The sequence below is a fragment of the Leptodactylus fuscus genome, chromosome 1, assembly GCF_031893055.1.
Source record: "Leptodactylus fuscus isolate aLepFus1 chromosome 1, aLepFus1.hap2, whole genome shotgun sequence".
Classification (NCBI taxonomy): Eukaryota; Metazoa; Chordata; class Amphibia; order Anura; family Leptodactylidae; genus Leptodactylus; species Leptodactylus fuscus.
The window spans coordinates 154,748,633-154,774,444 of NC_134265.1; the positions used below are offsets into that span (position 1 = coordinate 154,748,633).

Sequence of the window (25,812 nt, forward strand, 5' to 3'; positions counted from 1 at the left end):
TTTTTAACTCACAATGTCAATCCATCCATCAGTTTAGAGAGAAATAAAAACTACAGATATAGAATGCAGCAGGAAAACTGCTAAATAATGCAAATATAAGTCATATAATAAAACTCCACATGTACACATAAAGTCAAATGAAAAAGACAGATACACTTTAAGGCTACAGCCTCACGTAGCTGGCCACAACAAAAAAGAGCTGTGGGAAAAACCACGCCACAGCACTTCTGCTGCTTCCATTATACCTATAAGGAAACCACTGGCGTTTCTGTAGGTATAATGTGACATACTGGGATTTCCAAAACAACGACGGTAATGGAAATTGCTGCATATCCGTATGCGCGCATTTTTCTGCAATGTGTGGATGGGATTCTCTACAATCCCATCCACTTTGCAGGAACTGTGGAAAACCACGTTTTTTTCCATGGTGTTTATGACACGTGGGGCCCTGGCCTTAGATATATGGAATACATAGAAAACAATGTACAACACTAGCTTCCCTTTAATCACTATTTCTCACCTGCCATCTGCCATAAGATTTTCCTATACATTTCTACAGTTTAATCCCTGTTGCTATGAATTTCATCTAATATTTATATAGCCATAAAAAATAAAGTGGTGACATGCTCACTTGAGATTTTGTTAATGCTAAACATTCCCTTCTGGAGAACGTCTTACCAATCTATAACATATCTAAAATACATATATTACACTTTCCTCAGCATGTGCGTGTCAAGAAGACTTGGCCTTAATAGTCTCTATTTACACTGTGGTGATGTTTAGGTCACTATTTGCAGAACGAATTATTTACTTAACTACTTGTATTTACTTACTTGTCTTCGGTATGAACAGACTCTAGCAGTAGTTGTGTAGCTGGTCTGGACATACAATATATAACAAAAAAAGCAATGCCTTCAGACCAAGAGAGAAGAAAAAACATTCTAGTCCTTGGAACACAAGGTCCCTGTTATGGAATGGCTATGAAAATGAGGCTGGGAAAAGTAACCTTGCATATGTTCTTACTAAAAAGATATTTAGATATCTTGAGAGGGTGTCAAATTCAATGTCGGTCATAAACATTGGTGTCTTTTTTCAGATTAATTTATCTTACAGTGTACTTCTCTGTTAGCTCAATTTCTAGCTTTGTTTTTTTTCCTTCGAAAGATGCACATAATATAACATATAAGTATATATCTTGTACCTTGGACAGATATTTTTACCAGGTGCCCAAAGTCAATTAGCACTGAAAGCTAGCTAGCTGTATACCAAGTGCAATTTACCAAGGGAGTCTGCCACCAGATTTGTCCATATATTGGCAAAATATACCCCTTTGCTTCTGTGATTTTCCAGAAATCAAACCTTTATTTTTTATGTATGTGAAGAAATTAAGAAACTCGTTGTCAAATGTTCTCGCCATTCTTCTCATTTGAGCTCCACCCCTCAACCACAACTGGCCCACCCCCCACTGCAACCACCATCTCTGCTCCAATCAGAAATCTTGCAGATGCATGTGCAGTCCTATACTGATTGCCATGGCCCAGAAGCAGCAATACTGGACATTCGCCTGTTGACGAACTTGTAAAGTTTCCATATGCGGAAGAGATGAAGGGGTTGGGTCTGATGTAGCTGAGGGGTTGGTTTCGAAAGGAGAAGAGTGACAAGAACAATTGAAAACAGTCAAACCATGAGACTTGGGCATACCTCTAGTGCACCATTTACCTAACATGCATAGAGACTAAAAATTTGATTTCAGCAAAAGGTGTGTTTAAAGCCCTACATACCCTGTAAGTAGCTGGATGCAAATAAATCTGGTGATAGACTCCTTCATCCAGCAGCTCTCTGACCACATTGGTATGTCAAAATGTTAAACTGGCAACATCTTTCTTGTTTTACTTGCATTGTACTTACCCGACAATCCCTCTGTAAAGTCTTCATTAATGCACTGTAGGTGTCAGGATCAAAATACAATCCTTCATGCATATCTTGCAGGAAATCCAGGTCTTTATATGTGGGGCTGGATTTCTCCCGTTCTTTTCGAGAAGCTCTCCGTTTATATGTTGATCCTTTGAGATCATACTTGAAATGCATCTTCAGAGACCGTGGCAATACATTGTTCATGACCACAAGTCGAATGTTTATACCTCCAGACTGAAGACAGTAAAGTCCATAAAACTTGGGCAGCAGTGTTCGGGGATTCTGATTCAAATTCTATATATTTATAAAAAAAAAAAATTGATGAAAAAAATCAGCTATGTTTTTTTCATATCTTTAAATGCTGTTAACAGCAGACTCATAAACATGTACAGAAAATAGATACAAGTAATATATCCATAATATAATATATATGTATACAATCACTAGGTAACAACAGATTTTAAAAAATATTTATCTATATAGATATTTAACTAGTAGAAAAATATAGCTGCTACATTCCCTATAAAGAGGACCTTTCATGTAAGAGGGAGGGCGTTCAGGGAAGAGGGGGGTTGCTCCTCACCGCTCAGCGTCATCACTGGACAGTAAAGAATGTCCCCTCTGACATTATAGAGCTAGAGACAATACTGTCAGGAAGGGTGTTCCCAGTAAGACTGTCAGGAACGCCCTTCTGACAGTGAAGAGCTATCGGTAATGGCACTGATAGCTCTTCCCCTGTGGCACATAACGGGAAAGCGCACTGTCGACTTCCTAGCGGTGTATAAACCCGTGTGTGCCCGAGGATATGAAAGGTCCTGTTTAAACAAAACCTATACAATGTAATGAGTAACTGAAGCTTGGTTTTATTTCTGTCAGGATACGGAGTCGCCGCGGTCTCCTTGCTGCGCGGCATCTCCCTGGGAGACGTGTTAGGAGTTCTATTGGGTGTGCTTAGGTCATTAAGGGTTAATCTTTTCCTTGCCTTCAGTCTCCATGTCATTAGCCATCAGGTGTGTTCTCTGCTGCTATTTAAACCCCACCCAGGCATGGATCCTTGCCAGCCATTCACTTTGTGTTTCCTGGTCCCCCTGCTGAGTCTGATTCCCTGTCTGTTTGTATTCCATATGTTTCTTGGTTTTTAGACCCGGCTTGTATTTTTGACTATCCCTTGTCTTTTGATTTGGTACCTTTTATTATATCTCCTGGCTTGACCTCTTGCTCGTCTGACCTCGCCTTCTCTTCTGTGTCTTGCTGGGACTTGTGGTCCTCCCTGGTTCTATGCTGTTTAGTCTTTTGTTTTGCATTGCAGTTACACTGTGCTTTCTGTTTAGGTGTGACCCCTGTGACTCCAGTCCCTAGGACTTTCAGGGCCTCCTCTCCCCTTATCCTAGCCGCCGGATAGAAGGTTAGGAGCCGTGGTAAGCGCACTTCAATTAGGAAGTGCATGGGTCTGCCTCATCTCAGATATTACAGCATAGTTATAGCTGCAGGGCCTGCGACCCCTTTTGTCCTTAGTTGCACAGTGTTGCTTTCCCAGCTGTGTCACTTTGCACTGCCTGACCCTGACTCCAATCCTTACAATTTCCTTTGCTGTTGGGTGACAAGATCCTCTGCAGAACTCCCTTTGTCATTGTTAACAAGCAAAAGGCAGGAAATAGGGCAGTTGATTTATGGATTTCCCCAAAGGGGCAACTTCTGATATGTCAATCCTACTAAATCGGTAGCATCAGTTAGGATTCATTGGATTTATTTTTATGGGTGACTGTACTTACACAGTCACCCATTCATAAAAATAAGTGGTGGAATGTCTCAGCTCTAGACATTGGTGAAGAACCAATAAAATGGAGGGAAACTTACAAACTGTATATAGAAACTAATGTCATATTCCACAAATCTATTACAGCATCCTCTTACTCACCATGTAATAGCCAGGAAGCAGCTTTTGAAGGAATTCTGCCTCCTTGTGCTGAACTGTTTTGATGATAAATTCATCGTCACTGGTTACAAAGAAGATGGAGCCACTTGCGCCAGGATTAGACAGTTCTATTAAAGGTTCGCCGCAGAGTGAATACTAAAGCAAAAGACGAGGATAAATTTATTGGTTTGAGCCATATAGGAAGGGAAAAGGACTGGAAGATAGTCTTGCTCTCCACTTTTTTATCCCGTTATCATAATTTTTCATTGCAATGAAGTAGTTCTCCGTTTGGTTTGAAAGCCTAAGGCTATATTCACAAGAATGAGTGTCCAGCCATGTGCTGTCTGTGATCTGTGAAAATGTAGCTCATGCACTACTCTTTCACAGCTTGGACTCTCAGGCTCATTTAACAAGCCCAATTTGCCAATTGATGTGACTTGGTGCCTAAAAACAATGGATACCACAGGGATCCTTGAAAATCACAGCTGAGAATTGTCATGGTTATGTGAATATAGCCTAACACTAACCAGAAAGGTTGATCTTGGCAGAACCCACCTTTTGCTCTGGCTGGCCATTGGCCAGCCAGTTTGTGCATTCCGCTGGGTTTCTGTCTTCAGCCCCGGCGAAACTGGACAAAGGACGGAAACCGGCAGTCAGCTTTAAAACCCATTCACTTGAATAGGTTTGTAAAGGTGACTGCCCATGTCCGCCTTCTTCCAGTCCGTGGGGAAACAGTTTTTTTTTTAACCAGACACAAAGGTTTTAAAACTGACCGCTGGATTTCCATCCCCTGTCCAGTTTTGTTGGGCTGAAGACGGAAACCCGGCGGAATGCTCAAACTGGAGAACGAGCGCAAATGTGAAAGCCCGCCAAGACAAAAGTCATGAACTGTAGAGCAGCTACAATAAATATTACATGTGGCTACAGACAATACTTTCACCTTTTAATGTACTGAACACTTTATCAGGATGAGTTAGCCTAAATGCTTTCTATAGAAGTGTTTCTAGGTCAAGGTTACAAGACTCACATAGGAGATGTGGCTATTAATGAACTGCATATACACAGCAATTAACTCCTAAGCGCTCTCAATTAGAATGCAATCAGTCATATTCTGGGGGGGATTTCCATCTAATGAGATCATTCTGTGAAATAATTACTATAATCAATGGCTACAAAAATATCAATTATAATAAGACCACAGGTTCATGAAATGCTTAATTTGCTCTGGAACTAGCAGACCATGAGTCTGACATGACTCTTACTTACAAATATGGATATTTAATACAGTTTAAAGGCGTGCTGAGGGGTCCTGAAACATAAATAAAACATGACTCACCTGTATTGGGACCTCCCGTTCCAGCAGCAGCAGTTCCGGTTTTCAGTTTACAGATCCTCTGGCTGTTTGTACCACGTGACTACTGCAGTCAATCACTGGCCTCAGTGGTGACCTCTTCACAGCAGTCAGGTGCCATTTGCGAAGAGTTCACTGCTGAGGCCTGTGACTGGCTGCAACGGTCCCCATAGTTCAAATAGGAGATAAGGATCTGTATTTAGGAGACCGGAGTTGCTGCCCCTGGGGAGAGGAAAGTAATGTTTTTTTTATGTTTATGGGCCCCTCAGCTGCACTATTAGATAATATAAAAAATAAGTCGGAACAACCCTTTAACTCTTATCTGACTTATAACAAATTAACCAAATCAGAATATAAAATTTTCAAACTTTCTATGATTCACAGCCCAAATAGCAACTTTTGTCCTTCAGCCTAATGTGGCCAAAACTTAGCACATTGGCTGTATGATGTTGTGGGGAAAACCTGTTTTATGCTTTTGCCACTATTTGTCAGCTTCAGTAGGTTCAGTTGTTACTTACAACAATATTTTGGCAATATTAATGTTAAATGTGTGGAGCTGTGAACGCAACCCCCACCCCCAACCAACTCTACCTATTTAACAAAGTGGTGGCAGAAAAATGACAAGGTGCAGTTTTTAGCACAAAACTGGTATTTGCAAAGAATTACTGATTTCTGATGCTGCTTTAGGTTTATTGTATGTTAGTTTTTGTAGTGCATATGCATAACAGATTAATATTTTCTGTTTCAATGTCAATTTTCAATTTTTCTGTATAGACTGGGTTAAGTTCAGCAGATTTATGTTTTTCTTACAGAGAAGATATTCATTACAGATTACAGATTATTGTTTGTAACCCTACATACAAACAATCCCTATATCCCTACTCAAGAACATCCATCAAATCCGCTCCTTTCTCACCTCAGAAACTACTAAGACGCTAGTCTATGTCCTCATAATCTCCCGCTTAGATTACTGCAACACCCTTCTCCATGGACTCCCAGCAAAAACCCTCGCCCCCCTCCAGTCCAACTTAAACTGTGCTGCTTGCTTAATTCACCTCTCCGTGCTCTCCCCCCGATCTTCATCGGCTGCTCCCCTCTGCCAATCCCTTCACTGGTTACCTATTGCCCAGCAAATAGAGTTCAACTTACTAACAGTAACATACAAAGCCATCCAAAACCTGTCCCCTCCATATATTTCTGACCTAATCTCCCGCTACCTGCCCACACGTAACCTCAGATCCTCCAAAGACCTCCTACTCCGCTCTGCCCTCATCCGCTCCTCACACAACCGTCTCCAAGATTTCTCCCGTGCATCCCCCATACTCTGAAGTTATTACCAAGACACATAAGACTGACCCACACAATCACAGACTTCAAGAAGGCCCTGAAGACTCACCTATTCAGGAAGACCTACAACCTCCAATAACACTACTGTCACCACATCACTATCTGAACTGTCTCCCCCTCACATTCTGTCTCTATCCCTCTTCCCTCTTAGACTGTAAGCCCTCGTGGGCAGGGCCCTCTATCCCACCGTGCTAGTCGGTCATTGTTAGTTCTATATCTGTTAGTATATTTTGTGTACTGTATGTGAACCCTCAAATGTAAAGAACCATGGAATTAATGGTGCTATATAAATAAACAATAATAATAATAATAATAATAATAATAATAATAATAATAATAATAATAATAATACATAGGGTGGGATACAAAAGTTGGGTATGCACATAAAATAACTGTCAGGTGTCACTTATGTACATTTGCCTTGGCCAAGTGTGCATATGTTCTGAATCTGCTGAGGAGAGAAAGTCAGTGCAAGATCAAAAGGAACAGGCAGTTGAAATCCAACTTGCCCAATCCATAGCATATACTAGTATGTTCAGTATCAAACAGTATTGCAATTAGACAGCACCTTGTTACAGGCTATCAGTACATAAAATGTAATTATTTAATTATTGAAATACAAAACCAGAGATCTTACCAAATAGTCATCTGGCTTGATACCAAAAAGTTCTCTGAAGTAGCGGAATGCTAATGGAGCATAGGTCTTGAATCTGAAGTCTGGATAATGATGTGCTGGCGTTAAATTGCTCCCTTCACTAAAATATAGGAAACAAAAAATTTCAAAGGTAACAAACTGCTATATCCGATATTATGACCCCTAAATTTCAAGAAACATGAAATACTAATTAGCAAAAAAATTTAGAAATGCCCCAAATTGTGGAAATGTGGTAGATAGAGCAGAAGGTAGAGGTATAAGGACTTCCTATATATTTCCCATTCCTTTTGTAGCCACTTTGGCTAAAAAAAAAGCTGCAAAATCTGTAACAAAAAAAGTGTTTTTCTGCTGGGTCTTGCTACGTGTAGCTTTAGCCTAAATCAGATTTCATCATTTTGATATTAATGATGTAACTCATGACAAATTCATAGGACTGCTTTATGGAATATCATCTAAATAAGGTTACGTGCCAATACGCTAGGTGTATTCTTGCAAATACTTTCCAGGCAATTGGTCCACATCCAAAGTTCTTCTTTGGCCAGTGTTCAATTTCCATAAACAGATCTCATCTCTATTATTTTAAAGTGTAGCTATCATTTGATTTCTATAGGGAAAATGTGGATAAAAAAAATCTTTTCAAATACTGTATTGTAAATTTGTATATACAGTGTTGGCCAAAAGTATTGGCACCCCTGCAATTCTGTCAGATAATACTCATTTTCTTCCAGAAAATGATTGCAAGCCCAAACTCTTTGATATTAATATCTTCATTTATTTTGCTTGCAATGAAAAAACACAAAAGAGAATGAAAAAAAATTCAAATCATTGATCATTTCACACAAAACTCCAAAAAGGGGCCGGACAAAAGTATTGGCACCCTCAGCCTAATACTTGGTAGCACAACCTTTAGACAAAATAACGGCGAACAACCGCTTCCGGTAACCATCAATGAGTTTCTTACAATGCTCTGCTGGGATTTTAGTCCATTCTTCTTTGGCAAACTGCTCCAGGTCCCTGAGATGTGAAGGGTGCCTTCTCCAAACTGCCATTGTGAGATCTCTCCACAGCTGTTCTATGGGATTCAGGTCTGGACTCATTGCTGCCACTTTAGAAGTCTCCAGTGCTTTCTCTCAAACCATTTTCTAGTGCTTTTTGAAGTGTGTTTTGGGTCATTGTCCTGCTGGAAGACCTCTGAGGGAGACCCAGCTTTCTCACACTGGGCCCTACATTATGCTGCAAAATTTGTTGGTAGTCTTCAGACTTCATAATGCCATGCACATTGTCAAGCAGTCCAGTGCCAGAGGCAGCAAAGCAACCCCAAAACATCAGGGAACCTCCGCCATGTTTGACTGTAGGGACCGTGTTCTTTTCTTTGAAGGCCTCTTTTTTTTTTCCTGTAAACTCTATGTTGATGCCTTTTCCCAAAAAGCTCTACTTTTGTCTCATCTGACCAGAGAACATTCTTCCAAAACGTTTTTGGCTTTCTCAGGTAAGTTTTGGCTTTATTATGTCTCTGGGTAAGAAGTGGGGTCTTCCTCGGTATCCTACCATACACTCCCTTTTCATTCAGACACCGACGGATAGTATGGGTTGACACTGTTGTACCCTCGGACTGCAGGGCAGCTTGAACTTGTTTGGATGTTAGTCAAGGTTCTTTATCCACCATCCGCACAATCTTGCGTTGAAATCTCTCGTCAATTTTTCTTGTCCGTCCACATCTAGGGAGGTTAGCCACAGTGCCACGGGCTTTAAACTTCTTGATGTCACTGCGCACGGTAGACACAGGAGCATTCAGGTCTTTGGAGATGGACTTGTAGCCTTGAGATTGCTCATGCTTCCTCACAATTTTGCTTCTCAAGTCCTCAGACAGTTCTTTGGTCTTCTTTCTTTTCTCCATGATCAGTGTGGTACACACAAGGACACAGGACAGAGGTTGAGTCAACTTTAATCCATTTCAACTGGCTGCAAGTGTGATTTAGTTATTGCCACCACCTGTTAGGTGCCTCAGGTAAGTAACAGGTGCTGTTAATTACACAAATTAGAAAAGCAGCACATGATTTTTCAAACAGTGCCAATACTTTTGTCCACCCCCTTTTTTATGTTTGCTGTGGAATTATATCCAATTTGGCTTTTTGACAAATCTTTTTGTGGTTTTCCATTGCAGACAAATTAATTTAAGATAACAATACCAACGAATTTGTGCTAGCAATCATTTTCTAGAAGAAAATGAGTATTATCTGACAGAATTGCAGGGGTGCCAATACTTTTGGCCAGCACTGTATATAATTGTTCCTTATACAAATAATATTTATTTGCTGAAACTAGACAACCCCTTTAAGGGATTGTAATTTTGCACCATAAGGGTCCATTCACACAGAGTTTTGTGGCGCTGATTTGGCCACAAAACTTGTGTAAAAAAATAAGCGCTGTAAAACTGAATCCCATTGAGTTCAATGGGTTCTGTCTTACGCGCACTGCCCATTGAACTCAATAGGAGGCTTTTTTTTACCTATTGCTTTCCATGTGTTAACGTGTGTATGCTTAACGTGTGTAACACATTGAAAGCAATAGGTAAAAAAGCCTCCCATTGAGTTCAATGGGCAGCGCGCATAAGATGGAACCCATTGAACTCAATGGGATTCAGTTTTACAGCGCTTATTTTTTTAAATGAGTTTTGTGGCCAAATCAGCGCCACAAAACTCTGTGTGAATGGACCCTAATTTGTCTTGGAGACATTTTCCATAGAATGGATTACGTTTTACCTAATAATGCAGATTTTTACAAACCACACTTTGTCTTTCATATGTACTCAGAGGTGGGCATTGTTTATCCATTCTAATTTGAGCCCCACATGTTCTATAACACGAGGAAACTTTCATATTAGATTGATTATTAATACTTATGTCATAGTCTATATTAAAGCAATGGAAATAAACACTAGAGGCTTAATAGCATGTTATGTTATTGCTAATATTTATTTTTATGATGTGAGTCACCTTGCTCCTGGCATACCTCACAACAATTTTCCATTTGACAGTAAGTAGTATTAAAGAGTACATTCTGCCAGACTTTTTGATCTACGTGTCAACAATACAGAGTCGACTGTGGCTTTTCTGATCAACACATATAGCTATGATCACTGAGTGTAGAGTCTTGGCTATCGGTGTCAATGAAAAGATTTTCTTTATTACTAATAATTTATTAATACAATCTATGTCACTAATGCAAATGAGCTACAAAACGTTGGTTAAGGCTAAGGCCACATGTTGCAGGAATGCAATGTTTTTGGCTGCTGGGGAAACATGTTTTTGTAAAATGCAGCATGTAATGTTAGCTGAAAGTGTTTTTCCTATAGGTATAATAGGGGAAGAAAAAATTCTGCAAAAACTCAATGAAAAATACTGTGTTTTTATACATTGGGCCTTAGCACAAGGTAGGCCTTAAACGCACTGATGATTTAATTAATACAGATATAAAACATGACTATGCATGTATGGAACCAATGAAAATTAGCTGCAGAGTCATCAGTCATTTTTTATTATTTTATGTTACTTTAGTAACCATTTGAATCTTGGCAATGAATCCTACATACTACAATAACAGCCTTGATTAAAAAGATCATTTTTTGAATATAGCCCCTGTGCACAGATGTGTAACTTGAAGCTCCTGGCCCCCAATGCAATGGGACTGCTGCCTACCTACCTTGTGCCATTGACCATACTTTTATATTTTATGAGGCAGAGGGACCTTTGGGACTCCTACCTATTCAACCCTATAGCTACACTCCTGCCTGTTGGTTGTAGACAAACCCTACAGTAATGTCACTATACCCTATTCCCTACTTACTGACATTCAAAGGACATACATAGGAAATTTACATCAATGCTGTTAGTAATGTTACTTAAGTTTGGAGAAATGAAACCTTTTGCAAAAGTGTCTATGATTTATATTATACTACAGATGGAGCCATCTTCAACTTGAATCTGATATCTCTGGATACAATTCCTAACCAGATCTTTTAGAATCACAAATAATGCAAAAAATGGGTTATGCAGGACCAAAAAAACATGGCTCCTATTTTGGAGTACGAGAGCCCCAGCTGTCCATGGGATGTGTCTAGAATTACAGCCTAAAGGGATTCTACCATTAAAATCAATTTTTTTTTCTTCAGGAACGGCCTCTTCACGAGTCTTCTTCCAGTGCGAGCAGTCCAACTCCTAGGCCTCGAGCAGAGCCGACTGCACATGCCCGCAGCCACAAGGAAAATGGCCGCTTACACAGTAAGTAAGCGCCCATTGTCTTGTGGCCTGTGGGCAGGCGCAGTCGGCTCTGCCCTAGGCCCGAAGTCTAGAAGTTTGACCGCCCGCGTCGGAAGAAGACTTGTGAAGAGGCCGTTCCTGAAGAAGATGAAGGCGGCGCTGGAGAGTTCTCTCGCAGCATTGGGGATGCCTCCAGTGCTATTTGAGTGCTGGGGCCCGCCCCCAATGTTGTGAGAGAACTCATTTGCATACCGATGAAAACCAGGATTTATACCGAACGGCGGTGCGGAGAAGACATCTAAAGGTAGGAGAAGAATAGCCTTTTTTAAGGCTATTCCTATGTGTCAACGAGAAAAAAATTCGATTTTAATGGTAGAATCCCTTTAAGGCAGAGGCTCCACATTGCGGAAATGCAGCTTTTTTTAGTTGCAGATTTTGCTTTGGTTTTTTGAGGTAAAGCCAAGAATGACTAGAAAAGGAATTGGGAATATATAGGAAGTTGTCATACTTCTCCCTTGGCTTTGGCTCAAAAAACTGCAGCAAAATCTGCAACAAAAAAGCTGCTTTTCTGCAAAGTGGGCCTGTAACATTTCTGCCTGTTCAGGTCACTACGCCACCCTCTGCACGCATGCTGCGGTGCAGGAGGCGTGTGCAGTTTAGTTTCTTGCTTAGAGTTTTTGGTTGCACTGTGTGAACACGACTCTAGTTCTGTGATTGTATTTGCACCACACCTGTCTTCTGCCCTTATCTGCCTCTGTCCATGAAGTAGTTAAATTTGGTCTTGCCCTGTGATTGACAGCCTGCCTTCCTGTCTGGTCCAGGGCGGATTCATCTTCCCCTATTTAGTCTTGGCTCACATTCACACTGGTGCCTGTTATTGCCACTTGCTTGCTGGCTTTCTCTTGCTGTTTAATTACTTGTATCCTTGGGACTAACTGACAACACTTCCACTGGTGAAGGGGTTAATGCAGTGTGTAAGGGAACTCTTCTGCTCTCTGAACCCCTTGCTCTACCTGCTGCCTGGCCTCCCTGCATTGCCTGAAGTGGAGACACCTCACCCCCCCCTGCTGTTTTGGCTCCCATCCTGACACTTTCTGCTGGGACATTCTGCTAACTCTGTGAGTACTCCCTACTGTTTTTTGGACTTTCTTACCCTCTTCAGAGACCTTTCTAGCAGGGAAATTTTTTTTTTTTTTGTTGTTGTCGTGCACTGCAGTGGTGTGAAGGGAGTGCTGAGCCCCTACTCCACCATCAGGGGGGGCTCCTCACCTTCCTCCACTTGCTGTGTGTTCCACGTTCTGCAGTATATCCCCACGGAACTAGCACTTCTCCCATTGCTCCTTTTGCACCTCATGGGTACCAGGTTTGATTATGGAACTGTGTGACCGCCTCATGTAAGGCCTGGTGATACTGCGAGTGTACCTTCCTTACCTTCTATGGTCGCTTCTCATTGTGATATGTCCAGAAGACGTCCTAACACCTCTACTGCTCCTTCCCGCACGCCGAGTCGCTCTCTTACTCACTCACCGTCAATCTCTACCTTCCTGTCCCGATCTGGAACCTCGGCTACTGGGTCTGGCACTGATGACATGGCTCCTCCATCTCCTCCGCTTCGCCAATCGCAGCCACCTCCTTCACTGTCTGCCACCCTCCCTGGACATGACGTGCAATCCATGGATTCGGCCTCCCTGCCCTGCTCGGCAGCCCATATTGCCTCTGCGGACTTTCAGCTACTTCGGGACCTTATTCAAGCTCTGCCCACTAAACAGGACCTGGATGCTGTAGTTTCCCGAATGGAACAATCCCAGGCACAGGCCCTCGGTGCGATCCAGTCTGATGTGTCTCAACTTACTACTAGGGCTGACGCTACTGATCAAACACTGTCCTCTTTGGAACAACGCCTGTCTGCAGTGGAGAGCAATCAAACCCACTCTGAGGCCCGCCTTCAACAAATTGCCTTGCTCCTGGATGACCAGGAGAACCGGGGTCGCAGAAATAATATTCGATTACGAGGAGTGCCAGAAAAAGGCCCTCAGGATGATCTGATCAGCCGTATTAATACCATTTTCAATATGGCGACTCAACGCCCGCTGGATGCTACCTTCATGATGGACCGTGTGCATAGAGTCCAACGTTCTGGCCCGCTTGACCCTGCTAATCCTAGAGACGTTCTGTGTAGACTACATTACTTCACGGACAAGGAACACATCCTGAGGTGTGCCTGGGATATGGGATCGGTGCCTTTTGAGAATGCCTCTGTCAAGCTCTACCCAGACGTCTCATCCCGCACATTGGCTATGCGCCGTGCCCTTCAGCCAGTGTTGACTCTGATTAAGGACTGTGGAGGTTCCTATAGGTGGGGTCATCCCTTCCATTTGATTGTTCGTGTTGGCTCGTCTTCGATTGTTGTCCGTTCCCCGGCGGACTTGCCTGATTTGTTTGCCTCCCTGGATGTGCGCCCTGTCTCAGTCCCGAACTGGCTTGCTCTGGATTCCTCCCGCCCTACTATACCCAGGCGCGGCCGCGGTTCCAGGCGTTCTTCTTCGGCTGCTTCCAGAGAGAGACCTCGGGGGAAACTCATCTCCACGACATCTTCCAATACCGGATCCGCCTGGGTCTCCGCTCCGCCAACCAGATCTCTCAGCTCAGCTTCCCATTGAAGCATGAGCCCTCATGCCGCCGGTCTTTGATCTGCCCACAGGACAGTGTTAATATCCTTTTATGTTGAGTGGTCTTGGACTTGTTTCGCGGTTGGTGGACATTTTCACTATGTTTATTTTGTTTTGTGACTACTCTGTTCCTCTTGATCCTGTTCCTGCTGGGCTTTATAGATGGCCCTTGTTGTTGGTATTGCTGTGTTTTTATACAATGTTGTTATTTGGACCTTAGAGTCAGTTTGTAGCCCTGTGCTTCCTATCCCTTTACACTTTGTTGGGGGTGGGGGCATAGGGTCTTCCTTACCAGGTACACTCGTGGTGCTTGCGGGCCCACTTCTCCCCCCATCTTTTCTTACTCCCTCACTCCTTCCTGTCTGTTGTTGTGCCCCTGGCCCATTTGTCTAGGGGTAGTTAGATTTGTTCTACTCTTGGTTCTTTTTCCCTTTCCTTTCTCCCCCCCCCCCTCATTCTTTACTGCTCTCCTTCCTCTACTCTGTTACTTTTCTCTCTTTTTTTTTTTTTTTTTTTTTCTTTTCTTTCCCTCCCCTTTACCCTCTTCAATTCTTCGCCCTCTCCCCTTCCTCCCCCCCCCCTTTTTTTTTTTTTTTTTTTTTTTTTCTCTCTCTGCTCCTAGGGTGTGAGCTGGGAAAGCCCGTCTCCCTCCATGCCTCCGCTTGATCGCCTTTCCTCCATCGCCGTGGGCTCCCTCAATGTGAGAGGCCTTCATAGTCCAGAGAAGCGCTCCGTACTCTTCAATCTGCTCAAAGGTAAGCGCCTTCATGTTGTGTTTTTGCAGGAAACTCACCATTGCTCTACCAAGCCATACAAGTTGACTAATGCTTGGTTTCCTCATGCATATCATAGCTCTTCTCCTGACCCGAAATCCAGAGGGACTAGTATCTTGATTTCTCGCTCCCTGCCTTGGGAACATTTGGAGACTCGCACTGATTCTGAGGGGAGACTTGTTATGGTCAAGGGTCGTATCTCCTCTCAGCTTTTTACTTTTGCCTCTTTGTATTTGCCTAACTCGGGACAGGGTCGTGCCCTTAGTTCTTACTTAGGGCTGTTGGACGGCTTTGTGGAGGGCTTCCTGGTGGCGGGGGGTGATCTTAATCTGGTCCTAGACCCTTCATTGGACTCTTCTGCTGGCGTCTCTTCTCACCCCTACTTGCTCATCAGGAGGATTAAGAGGGACCTTCATTCCCACCAGCTTGTGGACTCCTGGAGGTTACTCCACCCATTGGATAGGGATTACTCCTATTACTCTCCGGTCCATCACCGATACTCTCGTATCGACTACCTCTTTATCCGTCACCAACATCTCCACTCTTTGTTGGCTGCGGAAGTCGATAACATTACTTTCTCCGACCATGCTTTAGTTACTTTGTCTGTTTCCTTGTCCTCTCCTATTCCCTTCCAGCGTCAGTGGAAACTTAACGCATCACTTCTTGATGACGTAACCATCCTGGATGACATTAAGACCCGTTTGGGGGAATACTTTGAGAGGGAGGAATTGTCGGGGATTGCTCCTCCAATGGTGTGGGAGGCTCACAAATGTTTTATCCGGGGTATCCTGTTGCAACATGGTTCCCGCTTAAACAAGGAACGCCGGGCTTGTATTGAATCTCTGCTGCAGCGGATCCGCTCATTGGAACTTCTTCATAAACGCCAAATCACTCCTGATGTTTATTCCCAGCTTGCCAGCGCCCGAGAGGAACTGCGTACGCTCGTCACTGATAGGGTGAAGGGTACTCTAGCTAAATGCAGACGTCATTTTTATGAGTTTGGAAATAAGAGCGGGCGTTCACTAGCTAGGGCCCTTCGGGTTCAGCAGTCCTCCACCTACGTTCCATGCATCAATTCCGCCCAGGGTACTCGATTACACATGCCCCTTGATATTGCAGCTGCCTTTCGGGACTACTATGCCTCTTTGTATTCTGTAAACTCTGGCCCTTCTCCTCTCCCTGAAGCGGAGTTCCGAGATCGCATTCGTTCTTATCTCTCCTCCTCTGGTCTCCCGTCATTGTCTCTAGAGGAATTGACGGCCTTGGAATCTCCTATTGTTGAAGAGGAAATTTCTTTAGCTATCTCCAGTATGGCAACGGGTAAGGCCCCAGGCCCAGACGGCCTTACCTTGGTATACTATAAGAAACTTGGCCCTGAACTCCGCCCCAGACTGTTGAAAGTTTTCAATTCTCTCACCGATGGCTCGGCCCTTTGTCGTGACTCCCTGTGTGCTCACATAGCGGTTATCCCCAAACCCGGAAAGGACCCTCTTCTGTGCTCTAACTACCGCCCCATTTCGCTAATCAATGTTGACCTAAAAATTTTAGCCAAGAGCCTTGCGACGCGTTTATCGCCCTTGTTAGGAAATATTGTTCACGCGGATCAAGCTGGATTTTTACCCGGCCGTGAGGCTCGAGATAATACTACCAAAGCTATCAACCTCATGTATGGGGCTAAACAATCGGGCTCTCCTCTCATGCTTCTTTCAACTGACGCTGAGAAAGCCTTCGACAGGGTCAACTGGCGGTTCATGGAAGAGACCCTGTTACATATTGGTCTTGGAAATCGCATGATGAGTTGGATCATGGCTCTATACTCTCTCCCTACAGCGATGGTTAGGGTGAACGGTTTATTGTCCCAGTCCTTCCCTATCCGAAATGGCACTAGGCAAGGATGCCCCCTCTCGCCTCTCATTTTCGTCCTGACTCTTGAACCCTTCCTCCGCCAGGTTCGAGCCGACCCGAACATCTCAGGCGCTGCTCATTCTTCCTGTTTATACAAAGTGGCGGCTTATGCAGACGACTTGCTATTTTTTCTCTCCTCCCCTCATGTTTCTCTTCCAGCTCTGATGTCTGCCTTTCAGGTTTACTCGACCCTTTCGAATTTTAAAATCAACTTTTCGAAGTCGGAAGCCCTTAATGTGACCCTTTCCTCCTCGGCGGCCACCTCCTTGAGTCAATCTTTCCCTTTTCATTGGGCCCCCACTTCTCTCAAATATTTGGGGGTTTATCTTACTCCGGACCCGAAAGATCTCTTTCGTTGCAACTTCCCCCCACTTCTGGCGTCTATCAGGGCTGATTGTACTCGATGGTCCACTGGAGCCTTTACTTGGTTCGGGAGATGCGCGATTTTTAAAATGAACATTCTCCCTCGTCTTCTCTACTTGATGCAGGCGCTTCCCATTCACATCCCTCTGTCTTTTCTTAGATCCCTCACTTCCGTCCAATTGAAGTTCATCTGGTCGGGCAGACCCGCCCGAGTGAGCAAGGCTTTTCTCTTTCGTCCCAAGAGTTGCGGTGGTTTATCGCTTCCGGACCTGAAGTCCTATTACTTGGCTACCCACCTGACTCGTGTCGTGGACTGGTGTAGGCATGCTGTTTCTAAACCTTGGGTCTACATCGAACAGGCATTCTCTCCGATCCCTTTGCAGGTTGCCCCATGGCTGGACTCCTCCTCATTGTCATCTCTCTTTTCTCACCCTACCCTTGGTCCCACGCTTCGGATTTGCTCCAGGGGCCTTGTTCGCTCCACTCTCCTCCCTAAGGATTCCGCTCTTTTCCCAGTGCTGGGCAATCCTGCCTTTCCACCTGGAATGTTTGACCGAGTTTTTCGTAATTGGCGCCGTCATGGGATTTTCCGTGCCTGTCACTTCCAGGACGCTGGGGGATGGACTACACTTCTGAATTCCCAGGCCCCTCCTGAGCTGCCCCCTTTGGATGCTTGGCGGGGGATGCAACTTCGTCACTTTTTACATTCTCTCCCTGCTCCTGCAGAGTTCCGCGTCGAACCTACCCCCTTGGAGAAGATTTTTGTTGGTGCTGGCCCCCTTCGCCACTCCCTCTCGCTCACTTACCGGATCCTGGTTGAACCTCCGGAGGACTTTGTTCCGCCGTTCTTGTTGAAATGGGAATCTGACTTATCCCTTTCCCTCTCTCAGGAGCAGCGTAGGCGCATTTTTCGCCTTTCTCATACTGCTTCCATCAGCTCTCGCCACCAGGAGGCCAGCTACAAAATCTTGTCCCGATGGTATAGGGTTCCTACGAGACTCCATGCTATGTTTCCTCAGGTCTCCCCATTATGTTGGCGCTGTGGCGACGAGGAAGGCACGCTGCTACACATTTTTTGGTCCTGTCCTGCCCTTTCGTCCTTCTGGAAGGGGGTCAAGCGGATAACCCTCCAGCTTACTGAAACTTCTCACCATTTGGGCCCTGCCCTGTTCCTCCTTAATCATTGTGAGTCTTCTGTAAAGGTCTTTAAGCGTTCCCTACTTAGATTCCTGATCCTCGCTGCCCGGGCTTGTATCCCCCTTTTTTGGAAACGAGTGGATCCTCCTCCTCTCTCCCTCTGGATTTCGAAGGTCAACAAGATAATGCGCATGGAAAATCTCACGTCTTTCCTGCATGGCACGACTGAGGCGTACATCAAAACCTGGTTCTACTGGTTCAGGTTTCAACAGTCTGCAGAGTACCGGACGCTCCTGGGCTCTGACCCCTCCTCTGATTGATACTCTTGTTGTTCGTCTCAGGTATTTGACCAGTGGTTGCTCCCGAGCCCTTCCCAACTGGCTGTGGTATGGATGACCTGGCGAGCGCTCTCACTGGTTTCCTGACTGCTCACACTCACCCCTACCTACCCTTTCACCCCCCACATTTAGTCCTCTCCCCCACTCATCTGTCCCACTAACCCCTCCCTCCCCCCCCCTTTTTTTCCTTTTTTTTTCTATGTTGCTTTCTTTGTCTTTAATTTTTTTTTATTTTTTTTTATTTTTTTTTTATTTTATTCTTCTGATTGTATTTTGTGTTGCACTGTGTGCTTTTTCTGTTCGCAGGGCGGGTGTTCGCCTTGTAACTTGTAATTGTTTTTTCTTTTCTTATTGTTTAAAAAAATTTTCAATAAAAATTTGAGTTATAAAAAAAAAAAATAATTACTTGTATTCTGATTCTTGACCTCTGGCTGTCCCTATTGACTATTCTTTTGGATTTCGATTTTGACACTGCGTTGCTCGACTGTTACCGAACCCTGGCTAGCGGACCTCCCTTTGTTGTTGTTTGTCTTGTCTGCGTTTTGTGTTTCACGTATATAGGAAGGGATCGTCTCCAAGTTGCCACCTATTACCTATGATAGGACCAGCAAGAGGAAGGGACAGTGGGGGGCTTCAGCTTAGGGCTCACTGTCTCTTGTGCCCCTTTCACCAGGGTTTCCAGCAGTTACTGGGGAATTGTCATCAAAGCAATTTCCTAACAGGGCCCCAGCCTAAAGCATTATTCACACAACAGAGACTTTTTTGACGGATCTATTGGGCGTTTTGCATCTGTTCCTTTGTGATCTGTGATTTTTTTTTATTAGTTTTTGATATCCAGGTGTCATCCAGGGAAGGGGAATACACAAATACACTGCTGCCATACTACTCAGGCAATAACTTATCTCCGCATAAAGAAACAGTCATGTTAAAATAATGTATAACTGAACAGTCTTTCCCCAATATCTGTCAATGGGGAAAATTTGGAAAGCCACATTATACCTTAGGGGGCATTCACACGGAGTATTCTGGTGGAATCAGAGGCTTTTTCCCATTGGATTCAATGGGTTCTTCGCGGAAAACGAAACCCATTGAAGTCAATGGGAGGCTTTATTTCCGCGCGGATGCTGATGCTACCAAATCGCAATGAAACCATCTGGTTTGGGCAACTTTCATCTAGTATGCATTAGCACCTTATGGAATTGTACAAAGCAAATAAAATGCATGTGCAGTTTGTCCTAGAATATGTCAGCCATGACTCAGTGTTATGTGCTGATAGCTCCTGTTCATTTATCTTTGTTTGGGAAACATAAAGTAGTATGTGACCCAAAAGAACAGTGAACCTTGAAAGTTAGTTTTACAAGATGGGTGCTAGGCTTTAGTGTAATCACAAAGCAAAGCAATAAAACTATTATTTATGTGGAAGGATATGAGTAGATAAACTTTACCCTTTGCTGTCCAATGATATTCCACAATGCTAGTATTGTTTAAACAGCCAGTATTTATGCTACAGTATCAAAGGGATCAATGTCAACATGGAATAAATCAGAATGTAGAGACATAACTACAATAATAAAATTTACTCATGTAATAGGTCCCCCGAAATGGTGTAATTACAAAATGTATCTTATCCTGCAAAAAAAGCCCTCATATGGCGACATCACAAGAAAAATAAAAAAATATATAGATTACATTATAGACTATGCAAGCGTTCATCAGGGTACACCCCGGGGTTAGAGATTATGGGGAAAGAACACCAAAAATAGAAAGTAAGAAAATAGTGGTGCATTCAGTGTGCCCAATGTTCGCTTTACAGCTTACATATTCACTTTTCACCATTTGCTATGCATTCATATATAGAGAACTAATGCTCATTATGCCCCCTGCTAAATTCTTTGAGGGGTGCAGTTTTTAAAATGGGCTCATTTGGTAAGGGATTCCACTTTACTGGCACCTCAGAGGTTCTGCAAATGTGCCATGATTCAGGATTGTATAACTAACTGTTAGGTGTTTTGTCATCTTTAGCCCCTTGTGAAAATGAAAATTTGTGGTTAAAGTAAGGTTTTAATGGGGAAAAAAAGTAATTTTGCATAACCCAATCAATGTTAATAAAACCTATGAAACAACTGTGAGGTTAAAAATGCTCACTAATTCCTTGATAAAGTCCTGCATTGTTGGAGTATAGGTTCTGTATAAGACTCCGTCACTAGAGATGAGCGAACAGTGTTCTATCGAACACATGTTCGATCGGATATCAGGGTGTTCGCCATGTTCAAATCGAATCGAACACCGCGTGGTAAAGTGCGCCAAAATTCGATTCCCCTCCCACCTTCCCTGGCGCCTTTTTTGCACCAATAACAGCGCAGGGGAGGTGGGACAGGAACTACGACACCGGGGGCATTGAAAAAAATTGGAAAAAGTCATTGGCTGCCGAAATCAGGTGACCTCCATTTTAGACGAATAGTGGATTTCAAATCCGGGTCATATGAGAATGTGAACTTTGTGACTATGAGACAGGGATAGCTGTACAGGCAGGGATAGCTAGGGATAACCTTTATTTAGGGGGGAATGTTATTAAAAATAACTTTTTGGGGCTCTATCGGGTGTGTAATTGTGATTTTTGTGAGATAAACTTTTTCCCATAGGGATGCATTGGCCAGCGCTGATTGGCCGAATTCCGTACTTTGGCCAATCAGCGCTGGCTCTGCTGGAGGAGGCGGAGTCTAAGATCGCTCCACTCCAGTCTCCATTCTGGTCCGACCTTAGACTCCGCCTCCTCCAGCAGAGCCAGCGCTGATTGGCCGAATTCCGTACTCTGGCCAATCAGCGCTGGCCAGTGCATTCTATTGACGTGATGAAGCAGTGCTGAATGTGTGTGTTTAGCTCAACTACTCCACCGGCGTAGTTGAGCTAAACACACACATTCAGCACTGCTTCATCACGCCAATAGAATGCATTGGCCAGTGCTGATTGAAGCAGAGCTGAATCTGTGTGCTTAGCTCAAGTACTCCACCGGCGTAGTTGAGCTAAACACACACATTCAGCACTGCTTCATCACGCCAATAGAATGCATTGGCCAGTGCTGATTGAAGCAGAGCTGAATGTGTGTGCTTAGCTCAACTACTCCACCGGCGTAGTTGAGCTAAACACACATATTCAGCACTGCTTCATCACGCCAATAGAATGCATTGGCCAGTGCTGATTGAAGCAGAGCTGAATGTGTGTGCTTAGCTCAACTACTCCACCGGCGTAGTTGAGCTAAACACACACATTCAGCACTGCTTCATCACGCCAATAGAATGCATTGGCCAGTGCTGATTGAAGCAGAGCTGAATGTGTGTGCTTAGCTCAACTACTCCACCGGCATAGTTGAGCTAAACACACACATTCAGCACTGCTTCATCACGCCAATAGAATGCATTGGCCAGTGCTGATTGAAGCAGAGCTGAATCTGTGTGCTTAGCTCAACTACTCCACCGGCGTAGTTGAGCTAAGCACACACATTCAGCACTGCTTCATCACGCCAATAGAATGCACTGGCCAGCGCTGATTGGCCAGAGTATGGAATTCGGCCAATCAGCGCTGGCTCTGCTGGAGGAGGCGGAGTCTAAGATTGCTCCACACCAGTCTCCATTCTGGTCCGACCTTAGACTCCGCCTCCTCCAGCCGAGCCAGCGCTGATTGGCCGAATTCCGTACTCTGGCCAATCAGCACTGGCTAATGCATTGTATTGGCGTGATGAAGCAGTGCTGAATGTGTGTGCTTAGCACACACATTCAGCTCTACTTCATCGGGCTAATAGAATGCATTGGCCAATCAGCGCTGGCCAATGCATTCTATTAGCGTGAACTGAGTTTGCACAGGGGTTCTAGTGCACCCTCGGCTCTGCTACAGCAGATTGCTACATCTGATGTAGCAGTGCCGAGTGTGCATCAGATGTGTAGTTGAGCAGAACTGGCTCAGCACTGCTAAGTCTCTGCATTCGCATAGGAATGCATTAGCCAGCCTTCGGCCAATCAGCGCTGGCTCTGCCGGAGGAGGCGGAGTCTAAGGTCGGACCTGAATGGAGACTGGTGTGGAGCGATCTTAGACTCCGCCTCCTCCAGCAGAGCCAGCGCTGATTGGTCGAGTTCCGTACTCTGGCCAATCAGCACTGGCCAATGCATTTCTATGGGGAAAAGTTAGCTTGCGAAAATCGCAAACTGACAGGGATTTCCATGAAATAAAGTGACTTTTATGCCCCCAGACATGCTTCCCCTGCTGTCCCTGTGTCATTCCAGGGTGTTGGTATCATTTCCTGGGGTGTCATAGTGGACTTGGTGACCCTCCAGACACGGATTTGGGTTTCCCCCTTAATATGTTCCCCATAGACTATAATGGGGTTCGAAACCCATTCGAACACTCGAACATTGAGCGGCTGTTCGAATCGAATTTCGAACCTCGAACATTTTAGTGTTCGCTCATCTCTATCCGTCACAGATTCCGCCGGAAATCGACAGGGATAAAAGTCCTGCAAGGAGGATTCTTCTCTTTGCCGTATTAAAAACTCCAGTCTATGGGGTCTGTGAGTAACCACTGTTCCCCCCAACGGACCCAAGTGACAGAGAGCTTGGCTCAAGTGTGAACCTATCCCCCTTCTGACCCATACCTAAGTTATGGGAAATCTACCTATATTCTTCCTAGGTAATACTGGAGTTAATTGTAATATTGTCTTTAAATGTAAGATTAAGTTTTTTATGGTTTATCCAATCACTCATCCCATATAAAATGAGTATGTTAGTGTTATACTATGAGACAATAAAATCCACCCTTTGTAGATTTCTCTCCACCTTCTACAGCACAGTATATTAAACTATGCATATTCTTATGTATGTATAGATCTTATCTTATTTGGTATAGTGTAAGTAAAAACTGTATTAATATTTAGACTACGCTTTAAGTATTTAGTCTTGTATTATCCGCACGCCTTCAGTTGGAGAATGTTTAAATATAGATCTGTTCTCTTTGTGAGTAAGATACATTTCACAGTAACTGGCTTTTATTTCTTATGTCTCGTTGACAGTATTATCTCTACTGCTCCATTACACTCAATGTCTGTACCACTTTTATCACAACTTACTGTAGCTGTGGAATATGCTAAAATAGCACTGTCTCTCTGCAAAGACTCTACACTGGTTAACAATCACCTCAATGAGAAAATCACTTGACCTAAATGAAAATGTCATTATTATTTGCAGGTTGGCCATACAGTTTCAATAGCTGGCAACTAAATGCTCATTTGGCTATTCCAGCTTCCCACACCTCTTTCTCCATACATGTGCATGTTCAATTCTACTTTGGTAGTTGTGTAGTTCCATTGAGCAATTGTCCAATGAGCATTTCTTACACATTAAGGGGTTGGTGGTTGGCTCTGAAATTGGCATGTTCTGTTAATCTAAGTCTAAGGTTTATGTCCATAGATAGATAGATAGATAGATAGATAGATAGATAGATAGATAGATTTAAAATAAATAAATAAATAGATAGATAGATAGATGATAGCTGAAAAAATATGAGATATTGGCTATATTTGATTAATTCAATCTGATCCCTGCCAGTAGAGTAACTACAGGGGTAGCAATGGTAGTGGCCATTCCACAGGGCCCAGGACACTAGGGGGCTACTGCTACAGATCTTTTTTTTTTTAATAGGCCGTTACCTGATGGAGTAACTCCAGCAGGTAATGGTCCCTATTTACTTACTGATCCTGGCTCCTAGCAGGAGCTGGGATCGGCAAGTGAGGCCGCAGGCAGGACCCGCAAACCTCACAAACACTATCATTATACTGGGGGGGGGTCTTTTCAGATTATGCCCCATAATCAAAAGTTCGCCACGGGGCCCCACCATTCCTAGAAAACAATTGCAGTTATACCCGCTACATTATCTCACATCAGTGATATTTATAGTCATGATAAATGTTACTCCTGCTATGTTTTTTTTTTCCTTTTAATTCTTACCTTGGTAAGAAAACACTCTCCACCACATAGAAGTCTTGCATGAGCACATCTCTGTCGGGTTTAGATGTAAGGTTACCTACGGTGTAGCCTATCCCCAGCTGAATAGTTCCTTTTATCGCTGATGATGCTGTCTGTAGAAAGAATACACACATATAGAAATGATCAATGAGTTTTCTCCTACAATATCTCATTACTTAAGTCTCCTGATTTGTAACAGCCTTCCAGTAAATGCATGATGCCACCATTTTAATGAAACAAAGAAATAAAAAATATACCATAAGGAATGGAATCCTCATCAGGATTTTAGTGCCTGTGCTTATTTTTTTGCATTCAGTGATGTATCTTACCATTTTTCAATGACCTGCATTGAGGGACACACATAAAAGACAGGGGACCTTCACTATGGTACCCAGTAATAAAGATCGTGGTGCCTGTTACCCTCTTACACAATTCGTGGGTTGATTCTCAGCCTCTTGTTGCAAAGGGAATGGGACAATCCAAGGCTAGGTTCTCTCCATTAAAGGCCTTGTTGCAGTCGCCTCTATGTTATGTACAGTATGTTGATGCCTGAATTTTATACTGTCATCCATAAAAAAAAACCTAAATTTGCATTTGTGTGTAAAAATATCAGGGCTGTACTATAAGGTTATAAGGTTAGTGACACTTCACTAAACCTGAGAGTGAATGGAGAAAGCACATAGAAGATAACCTTTCTCTCAATGTTTGTTAGTTTTGTGTTGTAGAAATCCTGCAAGAGAACACGGAGGGTTAATTTCCTGCTGATCAGTTGAATATTCGATTGGTGAATAAGTGACATAATTCCATTCGGATTCACAGAGTTTAATGATCTTTGTAGCCTACTTAGACAGGGCAGCTACTGTAGCCAGTTGTCTTACAGCTACACACAAGTTAGAAAGAAGGAGGAGCAGGACATGGCTGATCTCCTGGGACAAACTCAAAGAGAATTTTCTATATTCCTTTTACCCTTATAGTTTGTGTGGCTGGTAGGTTAGGTAGGTTACCCTCTTCCATTGTTTTATGGTACTGCTTTGATGCCTATGTACCCATTGTAGTCTCTCATTGCAAAGAAAAGGCATGGGTCAGCATGGGCACTCTTATCGGCCTCTGGTTATGCAGCGCTCATACACAGCCCCCATACTCCTATACACATCAATAAGTCTTTGACACCAAAT

At 43.6% G+C, this 25,812-nt stretch overlaps 1 protein-coding gene across 1 annotated transcript in view; it reads right to left on the reverse strand.

Annotated features, from left to right (window-relative positions):
- Window positions 1–25,812, reverse strand: part of PIP5K1B (phosphatidylinositol-4-phosphate 5-kinase type 1 beta) — a 127,787-nt gene that overhangs the window by 50,890 nt on the left and 51,085 nt on the right. The window contains exons 4-7 of the mRNA XM_075279042.1: window positions 24,620–24,750; window positions 7,165–7,282; window positions 3,833–3,985; window positions 1,909–2,208 (exon numbers count right to left, since the gene is read on the reverse strand). Coding sequence (XP_075135143.1) covers window positions 1,909–2,208; window positions 3,833–3,985; window positions 7,165–7,282; window positions 24,620–24,750 — 702 coding nt within the window. The remainder of the gene's footprint in view (window positions 1–1,908; window positions 2,209–3,832; window positions 3,986–7,164; window positions 7,283–24,619; window positions 24,751–25,812) is intronic.